The following is a 19,255-nucleotide window of genomic DNA, read 5'->3' on the forward strand; positions in this document are numbered from 1 at the left end:
GACCACCTTGGAGCCACTGCATCTCCTTCAATAATAATTTGGGAGGTGCTGTTCCTGAATTCCCATTGAAAACTTAAGTAGCAATCATTTATATGACTAAAGTAGTTTGTGCTCCAGTATTTTGCTGAACTGGGATCCAAATGCATATACTGGAGGAGGCTGTGCAAGATATTCCAGTTTATCACACTTGCTTCAAAAATACCTTATTATCTGACCCATCTCTAATCAGTCAATAAATATGCATGTATAAGCATAAGCTTTAAACATCCCAAACTGTTAAATTAAAATAACATGAGCACTCTTCTCACTGCATGAAAAAAATGTAAAAGACATTTAGCTGTCATCTACTTTTCACCAAGAACAAACAAGCTGGAGGAGAGGAGAAGGAAGACTGATATTCTGCAAGATACCTGCACACTGGTAAGGAATAAACTTTTCCATATCTACTACTGATGGGACAGGAGAAGAAGAATGGGATTCAGCTGGAGAAAGTGAAGGTGAGGCCTGATAGCTGTACAGAAAATGAAGTGCCAGAAAATATTTGCCACATGAGCTGCAGAATTTCCAACACTGGATTCTGGACAGACACAACTGATCCCAACTTAGGGGATGGATAAGTAGACCCCTTAAGGGAATTTCCTGGGATTCTCATCAACAAGGCACTAGGAAGTCAAGATACTAAGTGTATCATTAATCAAACCTGCACATAGACCACCAATTGCTTAACAAACATTTAGTACTACTTTAGTACATTTAATCATGTAGATTCACATGATTACTTTTATTTGCATAATCCCATATATCTTTGCCATTATGCATAGGAGGGTAAACTCTATTAAAACATCATGCATATTCCTAATTGTGATTTTGCATTATATTTTAAATGCAATTCATAATCTAAAGACCTTTGCAGAATTCAAATGTACTACTACAGACACTAAAAAACACAAATCCACAATGATATTAAGAAGCAGAAGTGAAGAAGAGAATATACTTCTTTACAGACATACGAGTTGTTAGCATTACAAAAACCTTATTGCTCTCTACAACTAGGTGAAAGGAGGTTGTAATGAGGTGGGTGCTGGCCTCTTCTCTCAAGTAAATAATGACAGAACTACAGGAAATGGCCTAAAATTGCATCAGGGGAGGCTTAGAATAGATATTAGAAAGAATTTCTTTAGTCAAAGAGTAGTCAGACACTGCAATGGACTGCCCAGGGAGGTGGTGGAGTCACCATCCCTGGAGGTGTCAAAAACCGTGTGGATGTGGCGCTTCAGGATATGCTTTGAAGGGCATGCTGACTTTTTTTTTTTTTCATTTTTTTCCCCACCTGTGACAACTCTGTAAGTCTTGATTCTTCCAGAGAATATGTAAACAACTAAGGATAAGAAAAATTCTCCTGTCAAACTGTGACTATATTGTGTTGGAGTGGTGTTAATAGTTAAATCTTCAGACAAAAGAGTTTTAGCAGTGATTCCAAGCAATGTGTGCTAGACATACAGTGGAAAGCAACACTGAGACAGGGTCTGAAGCACATGCAATTGGACTTTTGCTTAGTTTTACACTGTATTTCAGCTTAAAGACATTACAAAGAAGATAGGAAGTCACACATGTACTCTTCAAGATCGGCAAGGTGGGACATTCCTTCAATAATAAAAAGTCTGCACACACAAAGTACTACTATTAAATACACACTGGTCTATTTTTGCATTAATTACAGTTCTTTTAGGGTCAGAGCAGAAAGAGAATCTCTAGAAATAAGCAGTGTACAAGTTACTTAAAGATATCACTGGGGTTTCACTATCATCTTTTTTTGGAAATTGTATTCTAGGGGGGCTAAGAATATATTTTAAAAGCTTATTTTTAAAGCAGATATGTAATCTCTAAGACTGGTTTAAAACCATGTTTTCAATTCCAATCCATTTTACTACACAGAAATATACAAGTGGAAATCTGACTAAGTGGTACTAATGTCTGATTATGTGATACTAATATCTGATTATGTTGAAAAAAAGTCCTTCAGAAGAAAAACATCTATCGTTTTTTGTTAATGCAGAAAACGCATAATACTGCAGTAAATGCACTCCTCTTGCCCTTTCGGAATACACAACCTCATACTAACAAACATCATTCATCTTTTAAGGTATTTTTTTGTAGCAGGACAAATCTTTCTTCAGGGATCGATGCCTCAAGGTCTGAGTAGGTGTAGCAGTATAGACTTGAGAGTTGTGCTCGAAGTCTATCACTCACGTAGTGGAACTAGCAAGATCGGACCATGGCTCGATGAGCTACCAGCCTCTCTTGTGACTAGCCCAAGAGTGAGCTCCTTGGTGGGTGTGAGCCTCACCTTTTATTGGCCCCCTGGTCTTGCACATGCTCAATAGGGGGCCTGCCCTAACTGGGCACAGGTGGATTTGATACTGGCTCACACCCACTTCTTGGTAATCAGAGGCAGCTGACTGCTTTGTTCCACTACATTTTTTCAGTAATTGAGACTTACCATTCCCTTACCCGTTAGTGTTAACGCAGGTAATCTAACAGTAATCTAAAATTTGCACATGCCTTTGAACAAAGAAAACACTGTGAAACTATTATTATATATAACGTTATATATCATTAAATTAGTGCCTGGGGGGATTTTTGTTTTAATAATAGTTCTGAAAATGGTTTCTTGGCGTGGTGTGGTTTGGTTTGGTTTGGTTGGTTGGTTTGTTGGGGTTTTTTTTGCTGGACAATGAAGAAACCAGAAAAACACCTGTAATTTCTTACAAAAACCCACAACACGAAAGGGTCTCCTGAACCTGGAGTGGATAGTTGGCCTTTATGGCCAGTGTTCTACACCCACCAATCCTTTATTATTCAGGAAATTCTCTGTATCAAGCTTGTCATTGCCTCGCTATTATTTTCCCACCACACGGTATCTCCCACATTGATTTTGTACCTACCATTAGCTGAGTTCAACAGAAACCACAACGATTCTTAAACTTCAAAGATGAAAACAAGGAACAAAACTCAAACAAAAAGTTACCCAAGCCTTTCTTCACTGCAGCTCTTGCTGGTGTTGTGGGACGACGAGCAGTGTTCGGCTTTTCTGCTGGGCCTTCTCTGCAGTCTTCCCCTTTGTACCCGGGACAGCATCTCCATTCCAGCTCTGTTACTGTCTTGTATGCAACTGTGTAACGAGGCCTGAAACTTGTTCGGTATCTGCCAAAACAGAAAGCATTCCAAATAGACTGTAAACTAAGCTGCTATTTAAATTAAATCCAAAATTTAAACAGTTTTGGTGCTTGTTTGCTGTGTGCTTTTTTTTTTTTTTTTAATTAATTTTAAAAATAAATCAATTCTATTATTCTATGATTGATTTCATATATTCTTCCCTTTCTCCTTCAAACATTGAATGAGTAGATGTTTCTCTCTACGTTTTAAAGTTACCTGCACTCAACTCACTCATGCTGGGGAGAGCAAATACAGCTCTGGAACAAGGGCTTTCCTTTATGAGGAGAGGGATAATGTGCTGTGGGAAGTAAAGGTTTGTCTCAAAAGACACTTCCGAGTATAACAATGACCACCAAATTATTACTCTCTAAATTCAAAACCTTTTTTCTCTAACTGCTTTTCCTTACAAACCCACCCATAGGGCTGCACTGGCAGCAGCTCTTCTTGGCATCAAAAAATACTTCTGTCTGCTTTGTCCCACTTGTCTTTCCACAGTGTCCACTTAAACCATTCCTCAGGCCCTGTATGTACGGATTAGTCAAAGCTCAGGGGGATATTCCAGGGAAGGACAAAATGCTGAAAGCATGAGTCAGATAAGGACATGAAAGGAGGTGTCAGATGAAAGGCTATGACCAGTGAAGGAATCAATTCTTTGTACATTATTGCTCCAGTTAATTTGAAAAGGGTCATGCAGACAAACCTACACATACATTCTGTATGTACAACCTTAAGTTTCCATGATTAATAACTCAAAAGCAAACTGATTGTGATGCTGCAAATTTCTTTAACCACAGACTTCTTCTTCTGCAACTTCCCTTCAGGACATATACAGCATGTTCACCTAGAGTCAGCCACTACGGTATCCCACCAGGGGCTGTGCTATTTTATAAAACCCCCATTAATTTAAGATACAGTTCGTTTCAGGATGAGAGATGAGGAAAATAAATAAAGCAGGGATTCATTACCTGAGCTCTGTAAATTGGTACACTTGGGACAGGCACTGAAGCAAAAAAGCTACCCTGATTTCTCACGTTAATTCCTTTCTCTGAATAAAACTAGTATCATACCACTAACCTTCCTGTCACATTCTTAGATCTTTTATTTTTTCTTAAGATTATTTCAGATCAGAACAGTTTGCATCCACTAATGAATCACAGCCTCCCTTCATAGCTGAGGGGGTCCTAAACTACTAATAACAGGCAGATGAAACAGAAGATAGCAATGAAGGACACAAGAAGCTCTGCAACAGATTTCACTCATAGCCTGGCTGGGCTCACAGGGAGTGTATTTTGGGACAGAGAGGACACAATGCAGAACAGGCACCAGAAACAGCCATGTTATTACAGAAGAAAACCTAAACAACTACATGTTTCATTAAAGGAAGCATTTTCTTCTGTATCAATATGCAAAAAATTACTGTTGTTTAAAAATAATCAGTAATCAGCTACCAAATGGAAAGAATTTAATCTTACACTGAATGTAAATAATGGATGAAAAAAAAACTGCATTATTTTGATTCATCTCTTTCACCTTCAGGGACACAATTTTAATATAATATCCCACATCTGAGAGCCATTTGTTGTTTCTTTGTTTAAGCTGCTAAGCAACTTCAGGCGGGGGGGCTAAAATTTTAACTACTAATTAAGAATTTGTTTCTTTTCTAACCATATCTTCCCAAAATCTGCCAGAAGGTACTCTGAATTTTGAACTCAGGAAATAATCAGTGCTTTTGCATTATTGTTTAATCTACAACTCGTTTAAGGGGAAGGAGTTACTGTGACTAGAAATATTGTATATTTTCCCAACTATTTTTTGGCCAAAGAGTAGTTTATTCTAATAAGGGTCTGGATTCCCTTTTCCTGTGAATCTCCATAGGAAGGCAGGGGCAGTCTAAGCTGTAAACCTGTCTTTTAGGTGCTCATAACTGAAGTGCCTCGCTGTGGTTGTCAACTTTTCAGTTTCTGCCTTGGAGCATGTAAACTCAGAGTGAGTTTCAAGTCCTTTTTTTACCTTCTCAACAGCTTCCATGCTGTCAACTGCACTCCAGCTCATCATTTCTTTTAGTTTTCACCAAAACATGTGCTGACTCCTGTTTACAAGGGTGAAGTACAGACATCCCCACGGTCAAGTGCTTGAAAAATCAACTAGCAGAGTGCAGGCAGAGGGCACCACTGGGAAAGACAACATCCCAGCCACCCAGGAACTTCCTTTTCCTTCTCCCTTATCTCAAGTATTAAACCACATCTCCTGTAGGTAATTTGGGTTTGATTCCTTTCCTTCCAACTAACCCTTGCAGTCAAGGGAACGACAGGATCACTGAGATACTTCAGTGTTTTGAAGTGGTTTGAGAGTCATTAAAACCCCTCTCACAACCATCACATTGCTGAATGCAAACTTTGAACTTTCAGATCAATTTGCACACGCCAAAAATGGTTTTACATTCTTGTCTCTGATTTACATAAAACACTTAAATACTCTAAACTTTGTGTGTGTTCCTCACACTTGTTTTTGAGCTACAGGGTCTTCAGAAGCCATCATCATACATTCCTCTATTTTTTCCAAACATAGTTTTAAGAATGTAGCTCAGAAACAAGTTCTATAAAGGAACAACTTTTATGCAGATTTGCACTTCTCTGCTCAAATTACATAATGAGGATTTTCTCTGTACCATTTCTGACATCCCTATCATATTTCTGATAAGTTTCTCTTTGCATACTTTCTCTGGAATTATGTTCATCAGTGAAGACACCTCCTCATGAATTCAACATATAGCAAAACAAAAAACAAACAAACAAAAAAAAACCCCCAAAACAAGATACAACCAAATACAAAAGAAGAATATTAAAACAATTTAAAAACCCAAGCTTTGTACTTTTCATATGGGCAAATTATAAGACAGTTCTAACCTACATCTTAAAAATAAAAAAATAAGTAAGTTCAGCATTGTTTCCTTTTTATTTCCTAGTTTCATGATCCTAATAGGCATAAAATATTTTAATATTTTTTAAAGAAAATATTATTTGAAATGCAGAAGAATCCCCCATTCTAAATCACAAAATATAAACACTGTTTCTACAACTTTTAAAATGTTCTAGCAGTCTATTCCTTACAAATTCTTGAAAAATTGAGAGCTCAAGCAAATACAAAAATTGGATCTGGTTTTGTTTCAGCTGTGATACATCAATACAAACTATCCTGAACCCTAGGCCACTTTTTTAGGATCAAAAATAAACTAGAATCAAAAAGCTTTTCAATCTAGAAGTAGAACAACTTTCATGTTCTACACCTTGAACCATGGTAACAAGACAGCTATAGGAATGGATGACAGCTATAGTAGACAGCTCTATGGACAGCTATAGCAATGGATGGCTCAGAAATTAAATTGTGATTTACTCAGCATGAGCTACGGTTCTTCTGTATCGCCAGTCCAGCTAAATGAACCATACTTTAGCAAGGGCAGTCATGTAAGGCTGGAGGGTAACAGGAATTTGCCCTAACACTCTTCTAATTTGGATACAGTATATAAAAGTTTCTTTAAAATTACAGCCTCATTGCTAAAGCTTTTCTGCCCATGATATGCTTCACATTGGAAGCTGCCCATGCAAGGAATGGTGCCACTGAGCCAGAACTGTCCAGATGCACAGATAAATGACAGTCACCTCCCTGCATCCAGCCCAAGAATCATAGAATCATAGAATTGGCTGGGTTGGAAGGGACCTCTGAGATCATCAAGTCCAACCCTTGAACCTTGCCACGGTTGCTAGACTATGGCACTGAGTGCCACATCCAGTCTCTTTTTAAATATCTCCAGGGATGGAGAATCCACTACTTCCCTGGGCAGCCCATTCCAATGTCTGATCACCCTCTCCGTAAAGAAATTCTTTCTAATATCTAACCTAAACCTCCCCTGGCACAACTTAAGACCATGCCCTCTTGTCTTGTTGAAAGTCATCTGGGAAAAGAGACCAATCCCCACCTGGCTACAGCCTCCTTTCAGGTAGTTGTAGAGAGCAATGAGGTCTCCTCTAAGCCTCCTCTTCTTCAGGCTGAACAGCTTCAGCTCCCTCAGCCTCTTCTCATAGGGTCTGTGCTCAAGTCCCTTCAGCAGTCTGGTTGCCCTCCTTTGGACCTGCTCCAGGACCTCGATATCTTTCCTAAACTGAGGGGCCCAGAATTGGACACAGGACTCGAGCTGTGGCCTCACCAGCGCTGAGTACAGGGGCAGAATCACTTCCTTGGACCTGCTGGCCACGCTGTTCCTGATACAGGCCAGGATGCCATTGGCCTTCTTGGCCACCTGGGCACACTGCTGGCTCATGTTCAGCTTCCTGTCAAGGGAGATTCTCTAATCATACAACAGGTTCCTTGAAGCCAGAACTTTGCTCTGTCAGTGATTTTACTGGAGGAGCTGGAGACTTCCAGGATTTTACCAGGATATAATATTCTAGCAGCACCGAACAAAATTATTTTCTTGATTACAGTTAGAAAACAAAACATAACTTTCTGCTAGGGACCGCATCCCAAGAATAACATGTGACTCTACATATTTTAATAATATAGGTGTGGGAGCTACTATAATACACAAATCAGACTTGTCTTTATTTACATTTGCAGTATTCTGAATCCAATTGCTCACTTACAGTCATAGCAAACACAAAAGCACAAGCACACTTAAATATCCAACATGCAGTCAGTATAGCAGAAGAGCTGAATGGCTGCTGCCCTATGCAGCTGGCTAGAATTACACAGTCACAACATAACATACCCAAATCTCACAACTTTAGTCTTTTAGGTGTGAATCTTTATACAGTGACCTAGTGAGGCAAATTGGTCAAAAGGGTTCACAAAAGTTTTGTAAGTCTCTTAAAGAGCTGAAGCTCCACTTTAATGCTGATATGTGACAGAATGTAATTAAAAATAGTAAAACATTAAATCTTCCTCCACTTGACCTGGATTTCCACTGATCAAGTAAGTGTCAGTATAAGAAATTATTTTTACAAGTGCCTTAAAGATATTTTTTTTTAATCCCTGAAGTTGTGTAAAGTTACGTAAAACACACCAGCATTTATTGTGCCTACTCTCCCCATCCACTAGTGGACTTCCAGTCCAAGACACCCTTTGCTTATCATTTTGGTGAATCAAGGTAAATACGACAAATGAAAACATTATTTTAGAAAGCATGAATAGAGGGTGATTTCAACAATCTCTAATCTTTCCTAGCAACAGAGAAAATAAGAATAGCTGCTTTTGAAGAGTTTTTCCACAACTTATAAACACAAGGCTTATAATTACCAATGCCTACTGCTTTCACCATGAACTCAACATGGTAAAAAAATGAGAAAACATGTTCAGAATGCTAATGCAAATCTCCATTTTAAATAGTTAAGTATTTTGCCGTTGAAATAAAGTCATTCAGGGTTTCAACAGCATTTAAGTATTCTTCGTCTTTAAGATAAAACTATTTCTCTCAGGAAAATGCTTAATTAAAAATACACATTTGCTGCAAACACTAGACATTTTGACTAGGAGAAGAGCTATAATTTTCTCATGGTGCTAAACCACAGAAGGAAGCAGTTAGCACTGATATTTGGAACGTCACCTAATAGCAATAAAACAAATCAGAAACATTTGGATTAAATTGGTGGGAAAACATATGGCTCAGTTCTGTAACTAGATATTAACATTCAACCTTCAGGGAAATGCATGGAGATAAGTGCCACCACATCCTCACTGTGAGGAAGGGACTGCAGAATCAGCATATGTTAAGTATGAACATAAGGAGAGTATGATATGTTTATTCTGAGTACAAAACTTCAAGGTTGGTCCAAAATTCTGTAGTTATTGGAGCAGGTCCCACAACTTCAGCAGCCTGCAAACCATGGCTTTATTGAATAAAAGATAATACATCTTCACTAGTTAAAGTTTTTTATTGAATGTAGATCCACTACATGTAAATTATACAGCCTGCTCTTGCATGTTCCAGTCATCCAAACCTCCAATATATTGCAATGGGAGTGCTAAAGTAGCACATGGACACCCTCCAGAAAGAGAACCCAGAAAATATCATTAAATGCAATCATGTTTTGTCCAAGCATTGTTGGCCATTTATACTACAGTTACTAAACCAGTTGACCCTAACTTTTCTCTTTCCCAAGAGTACAGGCCTAATTTACTCCCAAGAGTACAAATAGTGGCAAAAATCCTTGTTCTAATGAAATTACAAAGGTCTCTAGCAACTCTGACAGCGAGTTTCAGTACACCTGAATTTCACATGCCTACTGTGTAGGTACAGACATGCACTGGTTTTCTATGTTACCCTTACCCAACAGAAGCACAGTTGATACAGACAGTAACAGCCAAAACAGGGCTGCATCTTGTCCTAAAGTCATCATTTACATCCCATTACCTAAAGGCATGCAGGACACCACTGGCATCAGCACCTGCAGAGGTCTAAGCTCCCATTCTCATGTTCTTCCCCCTCCATGGCAGACAGCACAAATCAGAGTGAGCTGAATCCCACCTATGGATTTTTTTTCTTTTATAACCTTGCTACTGCACAGCAGTACTGGCAGCTAGCTTGTGCTTTGGCCCACAGGTGAGCTTAATTTGAGAAAAATGTGTCTCTACCAAGAGTTTATCTCTAAGGTATTTACAGCAAGCAGTGAGAAGATGTTTTGACAGGAATAGATTAGCCTACCAGAAGTCTAGGTGTTCAGTGAAAGGAAGCCATCAGGTCAGGAAAAAACCTGAAATTATAGGCTGTAGCAAAAATGTATTTAGAAAGAATCCCAGTGAAGTCCAAAATAGTTTTTGCCTTTGATCTTGCATCAGAGACACTAAGCTGCTTCTTACAGAGGGACTTGAGAAAGCCTTATCTTTCCACTGCTCCTCTTCCTCTAGCTGGTATTTTTGCTTTCCAAAAATTATATATATATTATATATACAGGTCAGCACATGTGTTGCCAGGCATTGAGGTCTGGAGAATTACTTTTTCTTCAAAAACTTGCCACTGATTTTACCTACTAGTCAAATCCTGGTCTAGTCACAACCATCCCAAGTGAAGCTCTTGAAAGGCCATGTTCAGTTATAATATAATCATCAGGCTCTAATACACATGATCAAAAGCAAAAAGAGAGCGTTTCAAAATTGTCTGCCCTGGAAAAAACACAATTTTCATGCACCCCTGTGGAATACATAAACTTAGGGTGTCCACCACTCACACATAGTACCAAGGAGGCTCAGCCTCCCCAGGCATACACAGCAAGTTAGGAGTGGTTTGGTGCTTTTAAGATTTGCACTAATGTAAAGCATGGATGACACTTGCACCAGATCTAAACCAAATCCTGAAATAAAAACTGCCACTGTCTGAGAGCATCAACATGAAATTGAAGCAAGAGAACAAGTTCCAGCACTATACATCTGCAGTAATGCAACTGCCTGCTGTGTTCCCAACCAAGAAACTACCCATCCAGGTCTCTGTAAAAAGTGCTTTACTATCAGGCCCCAAAAGCACTGTAGTTTTACCAAATGCATGACAAAATAGGAAGGAGCATTACAAAATAAGTACTTTTTCCAGTGTTTATTGTTTGCTTTGGCTCTCTACACCACCTGAGAAGCACAAGGAGAGCAGAGAGTTCCCTCTGTCTGGAAGAAATTGCTACAGGGGGAAGGAGCAGTGGCACAGGTGACATCAATGCTTCCCTCCTACTCCACCCCCAGCATATTAGCTGGAGGGATGGAAGGAGGAAAGTTATTTTCCTCTGCCCTTGAACACTTTCCTCTTATCTATCAATGGCAGGGAAGAAGGGATCCATCATGCCCAAATCTGCTCACTGCAGCCTGGTCTCTCTCACATGGTTCTCTTTAATGCTGGACATTAGCTAAATACATCCAAGAGAATGGGGCTGAATTTCACCAGAGGCTGTTGAGGCTTTCCTTGGCTTTTTTGTTTTTAAAGACAAGGCACAAAAGTTTACAGAAATGGGTAGAAGACAAAATGTTCAATTCTTCTCAGGCTCCACAGGATTTCATTTGCAGTTCCTCTCAAAATCTCCAGAAGTGCCACTGTCCATTACTCATACAGTAAATTTTGATGATTTTTATGTCATTCATCTCAGTTAGCATTCTTCTATCCAAAAAAATTAGATTCAAGATACAATTTCCTCTCTTGGGGGGAAATGCTTCTTGGGAAGAATCACAGAATCATAGAATTGGCTGGGTTGGAAGGGACCTCAGAGATCATTGAGTCCAACCCTTTTAGCACCATTGCGGTTACCAGACTATGGCACTGAGTGCCACATCCAGTCTCTTTTTAAATATCTCCAGGGATGGAGAATCCACTACTTCCCTGGGCAGCCCATTCCAATGTCTGATCACCCTCTCCGTAAAGAAATTCTTTCTAATATCTAACCTAAACTTCTCCTGGCACAACTTAAGACCATGCCCTCTTGTCTTGCTGAAAGTCGTCTGGGAAAAGAGACCAACCCCCACCTGGCTACACCCTCCTCACAGGGAGTTGTAGAGAATGATGAGGTCTCCTCTGAGCCTCCTCTTCTCCAGACTGAACAGCCTCAGCTCTCTCAGCCTCTCCTCATAGGGTCAAGAAACAGCAAAGGGACTGCACACTCTTGAGACATGCCACCATGTTTCATAATTATTAGTGCTTCATTTTTCTGGTGCTATGTGTTTGTGAGCACGTATGGAGCTATATATATCCATAACCCACAACCCCACCCCACCTCTCAGCCACCAAGGATATTAATCTTAAAATACTGACCAGTGAAGTCCAGTAGGGAATGTCCACAAAGTAAGTTTCAGGTTTAAACCAGTGGAAAAGACAAGTGAGGGTGCAGAGCATTGCTCCTGATAAAGATTCCTGAGAAACGGAGTATCTAAATTTAGTCTCCCTAAAATTAACAATTTGTTGTTTCAGCACCAGTTTGGCATTCAACCGAAGAAGCCTCAGAACCCCAGGTCACACATTTCTGACACCAGAAAATCTTAAAGACTCTAATCTTTACATTAATGTGAAGAAAAGAGTTGTTTGTGACATTTTTTTTTTTTTAATTACTGCAACAAACCTGAATGTGTGAAACAAAAATTCCCTGCCCAGTTCACAAAGGAGAAAAACTGTAGCATTCAGTGTGTGGAGGCAAAGATGCACAATTTCAAGCTCAAGGAGACAGCCAGGAAAGTTTACCACACCCAGCAGGCGCTCAAAGATTTTCAAAGAAGCACTCCAGGAAACCAGAAGTACATTCTGAAGCTTTTTAAGTTTGCTTAGTGTTTTCAATGCACAACCCCTTAGGCTAACCTCCCTATGTAGTCAGCTATCTGGAGCCTGTACAAAGAAACTCTGCTTCATACAAAATACACTAAGTAGAAAAAAAAATAATTTTAAAGACCTTTCTAGATATTTGGAGGGAAAACATTAAACAGTGCTCGCTTTCCCTTCAATTTTTTTGTACATCCTGAAAGTTTTTCTTATGAAATATGCATTGCTGGAAGCCAGTAGCAAACCTAGGGTCTGATCTGTGCTGACTTGCATATCTTAGGTTTGATCCTGGCTGGTGCTGAACACTTTGACACTGGTCTGTATGCTTAATTTCTAGCTACTGAACGGTCTCAGCAAACCTGAACTACACTGGGATTGCTGAAGGGATGAAAATTACATGAGGATTTCCTACATGTTCCTAGACTGGGGCTGATGTGCTCCACCCAGGTTGTTCTTGGGTTGCCAGAAAATGGTAAACTGATGAAGCCACTTAAATTGAAAGTCTGATACTGTTTTCAGTAAAACAATTCATACTTTCACTCAATATTATTTTATTAAGAAACATTGAATACTGCTTATTAAAACTGTGTGTTACAAATATGTATAGCCATCTATTCTGATATATATAGCTGCATAAAACTAGCAGAACGAGTATCTGAAGGCTTGAGCTTTAATCTTCCTCTTGGCAACGATAAAAACTGTGATTAGTTTGGAAGCAAGCTTATTCATAGTCATTTGAAAGTAATAAATTCAAGAAGATGGAAAATATTGCTCAATGAGAGATTTGGAGAGGCTTGCTAATTTAGCTATTGATTCATTAATCATTTTCTTGACAGTTCTAAGTATGCACAACCTAGTGAAACAATCATGATATGTTTATCATTAGTGTTGAGATGAGCAACTCGCACTAAATCATGAAATCCACCCCCCACAAACTAAGGACAGGTCACCTGACTCCTTATACACTTCACCACACTAATATCTTTACTGTCATGAGCAGACTTAATGGGGATTGGTACTTGAATTAGGAAATCTGATAAAAACAACATTTCTTTAGGTCCTTGAGCAACCTGATTTACACTTGGAAGCCATCTTTGCTGTTAGGGGGAGGACTATGCGGGAAATTACATGACCTCAAGAGGTTCCTCCCTATTTTTTTTTTCCTATTTATTTTACTACATTGTATGAGGAAATCCCATTTCCCAGTTCTGTAGCAAAGATGGAAAGCCAGAAAACACTCCTCTGCTTCAGAGTTAGTTTCTAACTTTAAATGACAGCCTTACTAGTGAAAACAGCTTTGGCCAAAAATGCTGGGACATAAATGGGAACACCTACAGTACAGCCAGGTATCCCACATACTCTAAAGCACAAGATACAAAACAAACAACTGGTGTAAAAACATCCTACTCTTAAGTAGGTATATTGATTTGAGCATGTCCAAGAGAAGCCACAACCCTAAAGAGTGTGTAGAATCCAGCCAGAAGGGAAATACAATTTGCTTGTAGAATCAGACAAGACTATTGGTTACAAATTGATAATGATGTTAATTAAGCTACTGAACTAAGAAAGCTTGGAAAAGAAATCTGTAACAAAAGAAGTGAAAAGAGGTCAGTTGTTTATTAAACATTACTGAATTTCGAAACATACAAGTTCTTTTTAGTCAGTAAAAATACTGATATTTTTGTGTATCTTTCAGTCCAATGACCTAATAACAAAGTTCACCCCTCTTTTGCTAGTCCCAGTTTTAAGAAAAATAAATCAGAAGCCTCCATACTTCAAAGGGCATAGACTTCAAAGGACCTCTCAGATTTTTCTTTCTACTCCCCCTCTTCCTATCTCTTCAGCAGCCACACTTCAAATCACATTTATCCTTGACACCTTAACCAGCCAAAGCATTCACTAACTTTTTAGTGAGGAAATGCACTATCAAGCCCAAATACCTATAAAACACTTAAGCAATGAAGTATAATAATTTCCTGAATTTCAGTTTAACATTTCAGGAAATAAGCCCTGTAGCCAAACTGAAAGCACAGTTAGCACTCCTAGAAGTGCAGTTATTGGTGTGTTTTTTCCAGACAAATTATGTTTTAATGGGCCTAAAAGGTAGATAAAAATGGTACGTGCCCACATGAGTTTTAGGCTTATTAAACAGAGCTTTCTATTTCTTAAAACAAACAAACAAACAAAAAAAAAAGCAGTGTTGACTATAATCCATATTCAGGAGTACCCTGTATGTCTGAGGCAGTGAAACACTATCAGAGAAAATTAATGAAGTGAGCTATTTAACTGTTATGGATAACTTGTACTATATCTAAACACTAGAATGGCTCTCTAAACCTAGTCTTAAACTCTTTTAAATCAATAGTAAATCTTCTCACAGATTAAGTCCTAATAGTACTTAAGTACTAAAAATACCCCATATGTCTATGATATAGTTAACAAAATCTTTCCTTGATTTGAATTTCACTGTTCCCACTGTCTACAGCAGAATGAGCTCTTGGATGAAGCATGGGTGTCAGAAGGAGACTACACAGGCACTGTCATTTATCCCAGTGAGTATCTGCTATGTAGCTCATTTTTATCTTCTCTGTGTAAGTGCAGAAAGGAAAAAGAGAGTAATTTCATAGAAGTCCCCGCAGTCATTTCTTTGTTGCTTTTATAGCTCTTTCCAGTCCAATTTTTGTCAGCACTAGCTAACAAACATATATAAACACATTTCCTTATTCAAACCACTATTCCTACTGAATTAAACAATAGTTTTCACAGGAATTAAGTTACTCCTATTCGCAGGAGTTTGCAGGATTTGAACCATGTGTTTCAAATGCTTTGGATTAGTTCGTTTATTACTCAGCCACTAAAATGAAGTGTATGCTAGCAATAGAAAAACAGAAGTCCCAGACTTTTAAATGAGAGTTCTGACTACAGTAACATTTCAAGATTTTGATATTCCAGCTGCTTTCCATGTTATCAGTGAGTGCTGTAATAGATACTTTTGCAGTCACCTTTAGGGTTATGAAGAAACTAAGAGTTGTGTCTTACAAAGAGAGTCAAATTGGGGAAAAAAAAGGCTTATGGTAAGTATCCAATTCCATTCTCAAAAGAACAAGAAAAACACCATGAGATTGGCCACAAAAGGCAATACCAAATATCTGTTTAGTCCCATATTCTCTGACAGCAGCCAACTCCAGATGTTTAGGAGAAGCACAGGGACAGACAATGCCATTTCACAGAACCACAAAGTCATCTGGAAAGGATGAGACTTCTGGAGGTCATCCAGTCCAACTCCCTGCTCAGGCTGGGCTTCCCCTTCTGACTTCTGCCAAAGATCTCACCAGCTCAAGCAGTTCTCAGTTCATGAATTTCCTGAGCTAGAAGCAATGCCTTAGCACTTTCTTCATTACCTACTAGAAGACAGTCCAAGAAAACCCTAATTTACTGCTTCTGAAATTCCTTATCTTAATGCTTGGTGATTTATGTGTTCAATGAGCTCAGTTTCACAGCCCTTCCTCACTCCATAGCCCCACTACAGAGACTGCAAAGGGCACACCCCATTACACACACCCCATTACACAGCCTGTAAACTCACCCAGAAATCCAAAATGGCCAGATCAACACTCCAAAGAGAAACAAGGGAAATTACAGGATGGTGTTACTCAGCTGTCTGCTGCCTTTGTTATTTCCCCCAAATTCCAGTGTTTATACATTCTAATAGCAAAAAAAGTTATTTTTCTTACAAAAATAACAATACAAACAAATAGAAACCAGTTCACTTGAATGCCAGATGCCCAACATTTATTGTCAAAGGCCCCAGGGTGACAGCGTCATTTATGTCCAGCAGTCTGTTTCAGTAGTACTCAGGACCAAGCAATATCAGTCTCATCCTTGCTATTCCATGTTAAAATAAAAATTACTTCTTCTCTTTTGTAAAAGAATCCTCACCATTACCTCAGATCAACTCTGAGCCTAACCCATGAAAACCTTTAAATAAAGGACTTCTGGGGAAGATTGTTCCAGAGTGCTTATTGCCTACAGCTTTTAAACAGAAGTATGCAAATTATTACTGCTTTTCAGGTGGGAAACCGAGGACAATGGATTTGCCAGAGATTAGCCAGAAGATAAGTGAGATACAGCTGTTCCCCGACTCCAGCTGTACCTGTGGGCTCACAATGTGCTGCGGGTGGTCACTCTACAGCTTGCTATCCTGTCACACTCTATCGAACAAGTTACTTTGTATCACCCTCTCTAAAAATCTCTGCACTGGCTGCTCCCTTTGCTGTACAACAGGATCTCGCGGATTGTAAATGCGCTGGATCGCCTTCCTGGCTCTCTCTCCATCGCTGTTACGCACCAATCCGGCACCACACAGCAACCATAAAACCGGTTTTTAAGCTGTACCTCGATGCCAGGGCTGGTTAGTAGGTGTGTTCCTAGCAGGTACTGGCACCGCCGCAGCCCCTGGGTCGGATCCCGCCCGCTCTCCGCCTCCCTGGAAGCCCCGCCGAGGTGTGTGCCTGGGGCGGCACAGCGGACGGGCTGTGCGGACCAACAACACGCTCAATCTGGCTCTAATTAGCTTCGGGCAGCCTGATGTCTGCAATAAGAGCGAGTGCTTTGTTCGGGGCGTCCTGGGGAGCAGAAGGCGGTACGCGCCCTCTTACCCCCCTCCCTCCCCCGTACGCTTTTTGGGGTGCCGGGAGCGCTGCAGCCACCGCTCCACCACCGGGGCGGGGTGGCCAAACGCTTCCCCTTCCCGAGGTCGCCTCCTCGGCTACTTACACCTGAGTAGGCTGGCAGGGGAACTGGTTCGAGGCGCATCTGTATTGGGCCTGGATGTAGCTCTCCGATCCGTCCAGCACCGAGCAGCTCACGTTCTTGTTCACGATGTAGGCGCACCAATTCCTGAGGGAGGAGGGGAAGACAGCGGCCATCAGGGACGGGATGGGCACGGGCATGGGCATGAGAGGGCAGCCCCATCCCGCCCGCCCCGCCACTCCGAGCTGCCCCGGCTCGCCCCGCCGCCGGCAGCGGCTCCCGCAGCCCCCTCCGGGGCGGGTGTTACTCACTTGCTGCGGGAGCCCGGCCGGGTGTACCGCAGGTGCGGAGTGGCGTGGCTGAGCCCGGCGCCCAGGGCGAGGAGGAGCGGCAGCGCCCAGCCCGAGGGCGTCGCGAACCCCGGGCACAGCTTCATGGAGCGACGGGCGAGCGGGGAGGGCCGGTGCCTTTCCACGGGCTCCCTCTGTCCGTCTGTCCCTCCGTCCGTCCCTCCGTCCCGCCCGCCCTCGCCAGCTCCCAGCTCCCTCACTGACGCAAGTCCCCCCCACCCCGTTTCCGCCCTCCACGGCGGCTCCGCACCCCCCTCTGGCCGAGGCGCTGCTCCCCTCCACCCCCGCCCGGCCGGACCCAGCCCCGGCCCCTGCCCTGGCCCCGCTCCCTCCCTCCAGCCCGGCTCTCTCCCCTCGGCCGAGAAGCAGCGGCGTTGCCGCTGGCGGAGGGGCGGATGACGGTCCCATATGGGACAGCTCATGGCGGCGAGGCCACCCGGGGGAGCCCCCCTTTCTCTTTCCCCATCCCCCTGCCCCAGCTGCCCGCAGAGCCATTGGAAATCTAATGGAGGGAGAGGGTCGGTGTGTGCGTGTGTGTATATGTATGTGTGTGTGTATGTGTGGCTTGGGCAGGCTGGCTGACTTGGGGCAGCTCTGTGGTTCCACTTGACACCACTGCCTTGACATAGTGGCTGTTCCCTTGCGTGGTCCAAGAGCTGGGCCTGGGGTGACTGCTGGCAGCTATTTCAACAGGGGATGCACCATAGGCCACTATGAGAAGCTCAGCATTAGCTGGCAATGTGCTCATGTAGCCCAGAGAGCCAGCTGTATCCTGGGCTGCATCAAAAGAAGCATGGCCAGCAGATCAAGAGAGGTGGTTCTTCTCCCCTGCTCAGCTCTTGTGAGACCCCACCCATGTCCATCTCTGGAGAAGGACTTAATGCTCTTGCAGCAAGTGGAGGGCCATGAAGATGATCAGAGGGCTTGAGCACCTCTCCTGTGAAGGCAGGCTGACAGAATTGGGGTTGTTCTGCCTGGAGAAGAGAAGGCTCCAAGGAGACCTTATAGCAGCCTTCCAATACCTGAAGGGGCCTACAGGAAAGCTGAGGTGGGACTATTTACAAGGACACGTGGTGACAGGACTGGAAGAGGGTAGATCTAGGTTAGACTTTCGGAAAAAATTCTTTTCTGTGAGGGTGGTGGAAACAATGGCACAGGTTGCCCAGGAAAGTGGTGGGTGCCCCAGCCCTGGAAGTATTCAAGGCCAGGGCTCTGAGCAACCTGGTCTAGAGTGAGGTGTCCCATGGCAAGGGTGTGGGAACAATGTGGTCTTGAAAGTTCCTCTCAAAACAAACTATTGTGGGATATATAAGGAGAACTGTTTACTGGGCGAAGAAAGCAATGGGTGTTCAGGTTCACTCAGGTGTTAAAATCTAACAGGATGGCCTGCCCCTGTGAGGGTGACCTGCCTGTGCAAGGCCATCTACAATGGGTCCCACCACAGTTCAAGCTGCAGGGAGGTCCCTCTGGCCTCCTCAGCTCCTGCTCTTCTGCAGCAATTGCTTAGGATTCAGGCAAAACTGAATATAGCATTGAGGCTGGGACAGGGCAGGCTGCTTCTGCCAGAGAGAAGGAAGGGAAAGAGTGGTGTGTTGGGTGGAGAAGAATTTGGGTGGGAGACCTGGGAGCTGTGCCTGTTGCTGCTGCTGAGCCTGACCAGTCC

At 41.9% G+C, this 19,255-nt stretch overlaps 1 protein-coding gene across 1 annotated transcript in view; it reads right to left on the reverse strand.

Moving 5' to 3' along the window:
- Window positions 1-17,783, reverse strand: part of EMILIN2 (elastin microfibril interfacer 2) — a 39,478-nt gene extending 21,695 nt beyond the window's left edge. Inside the window, exons 1-3 of the mRNA XM_030446208.1 lie at window positions 17,554-17,783; window positions 17,267-17,389; window positions 3,029-3,204 (exon numbers count right to left, since the gene is read on the reverse strand). Of these exons, the coding sequence (XP_030302068.1) occupies window positions 3,029-3,204; window positions 17,267-17,389; window positions 17,554-17,678 (424 nt within the window). The 5' untranslated portion in view covers window positions 17,679-17,783. The remainder of the gene's footprint in view (window positions 1-3,028; window positions 3,205-17,266; window positions 17,390-17,553) is intronic.
- Between the last annotated feature and the right edge of the window lie 1,472 nt (window positions 17,784-19,255).

This window comes from Calypte anna, chromosome 2 (assembly GCF_003957555.1).
Source record: "Calypte anna isolate BGI_N300 chromosome 2, bCalAnn1_v1.p, whole genome shotgun sequence".
NCBI classification, from domain to species: domain Eukaryota; kingdom Metazoa; phylum Chordata; class Aves; order Apodiformes; family Trochilidae; genus Calypte; species Calypte anna.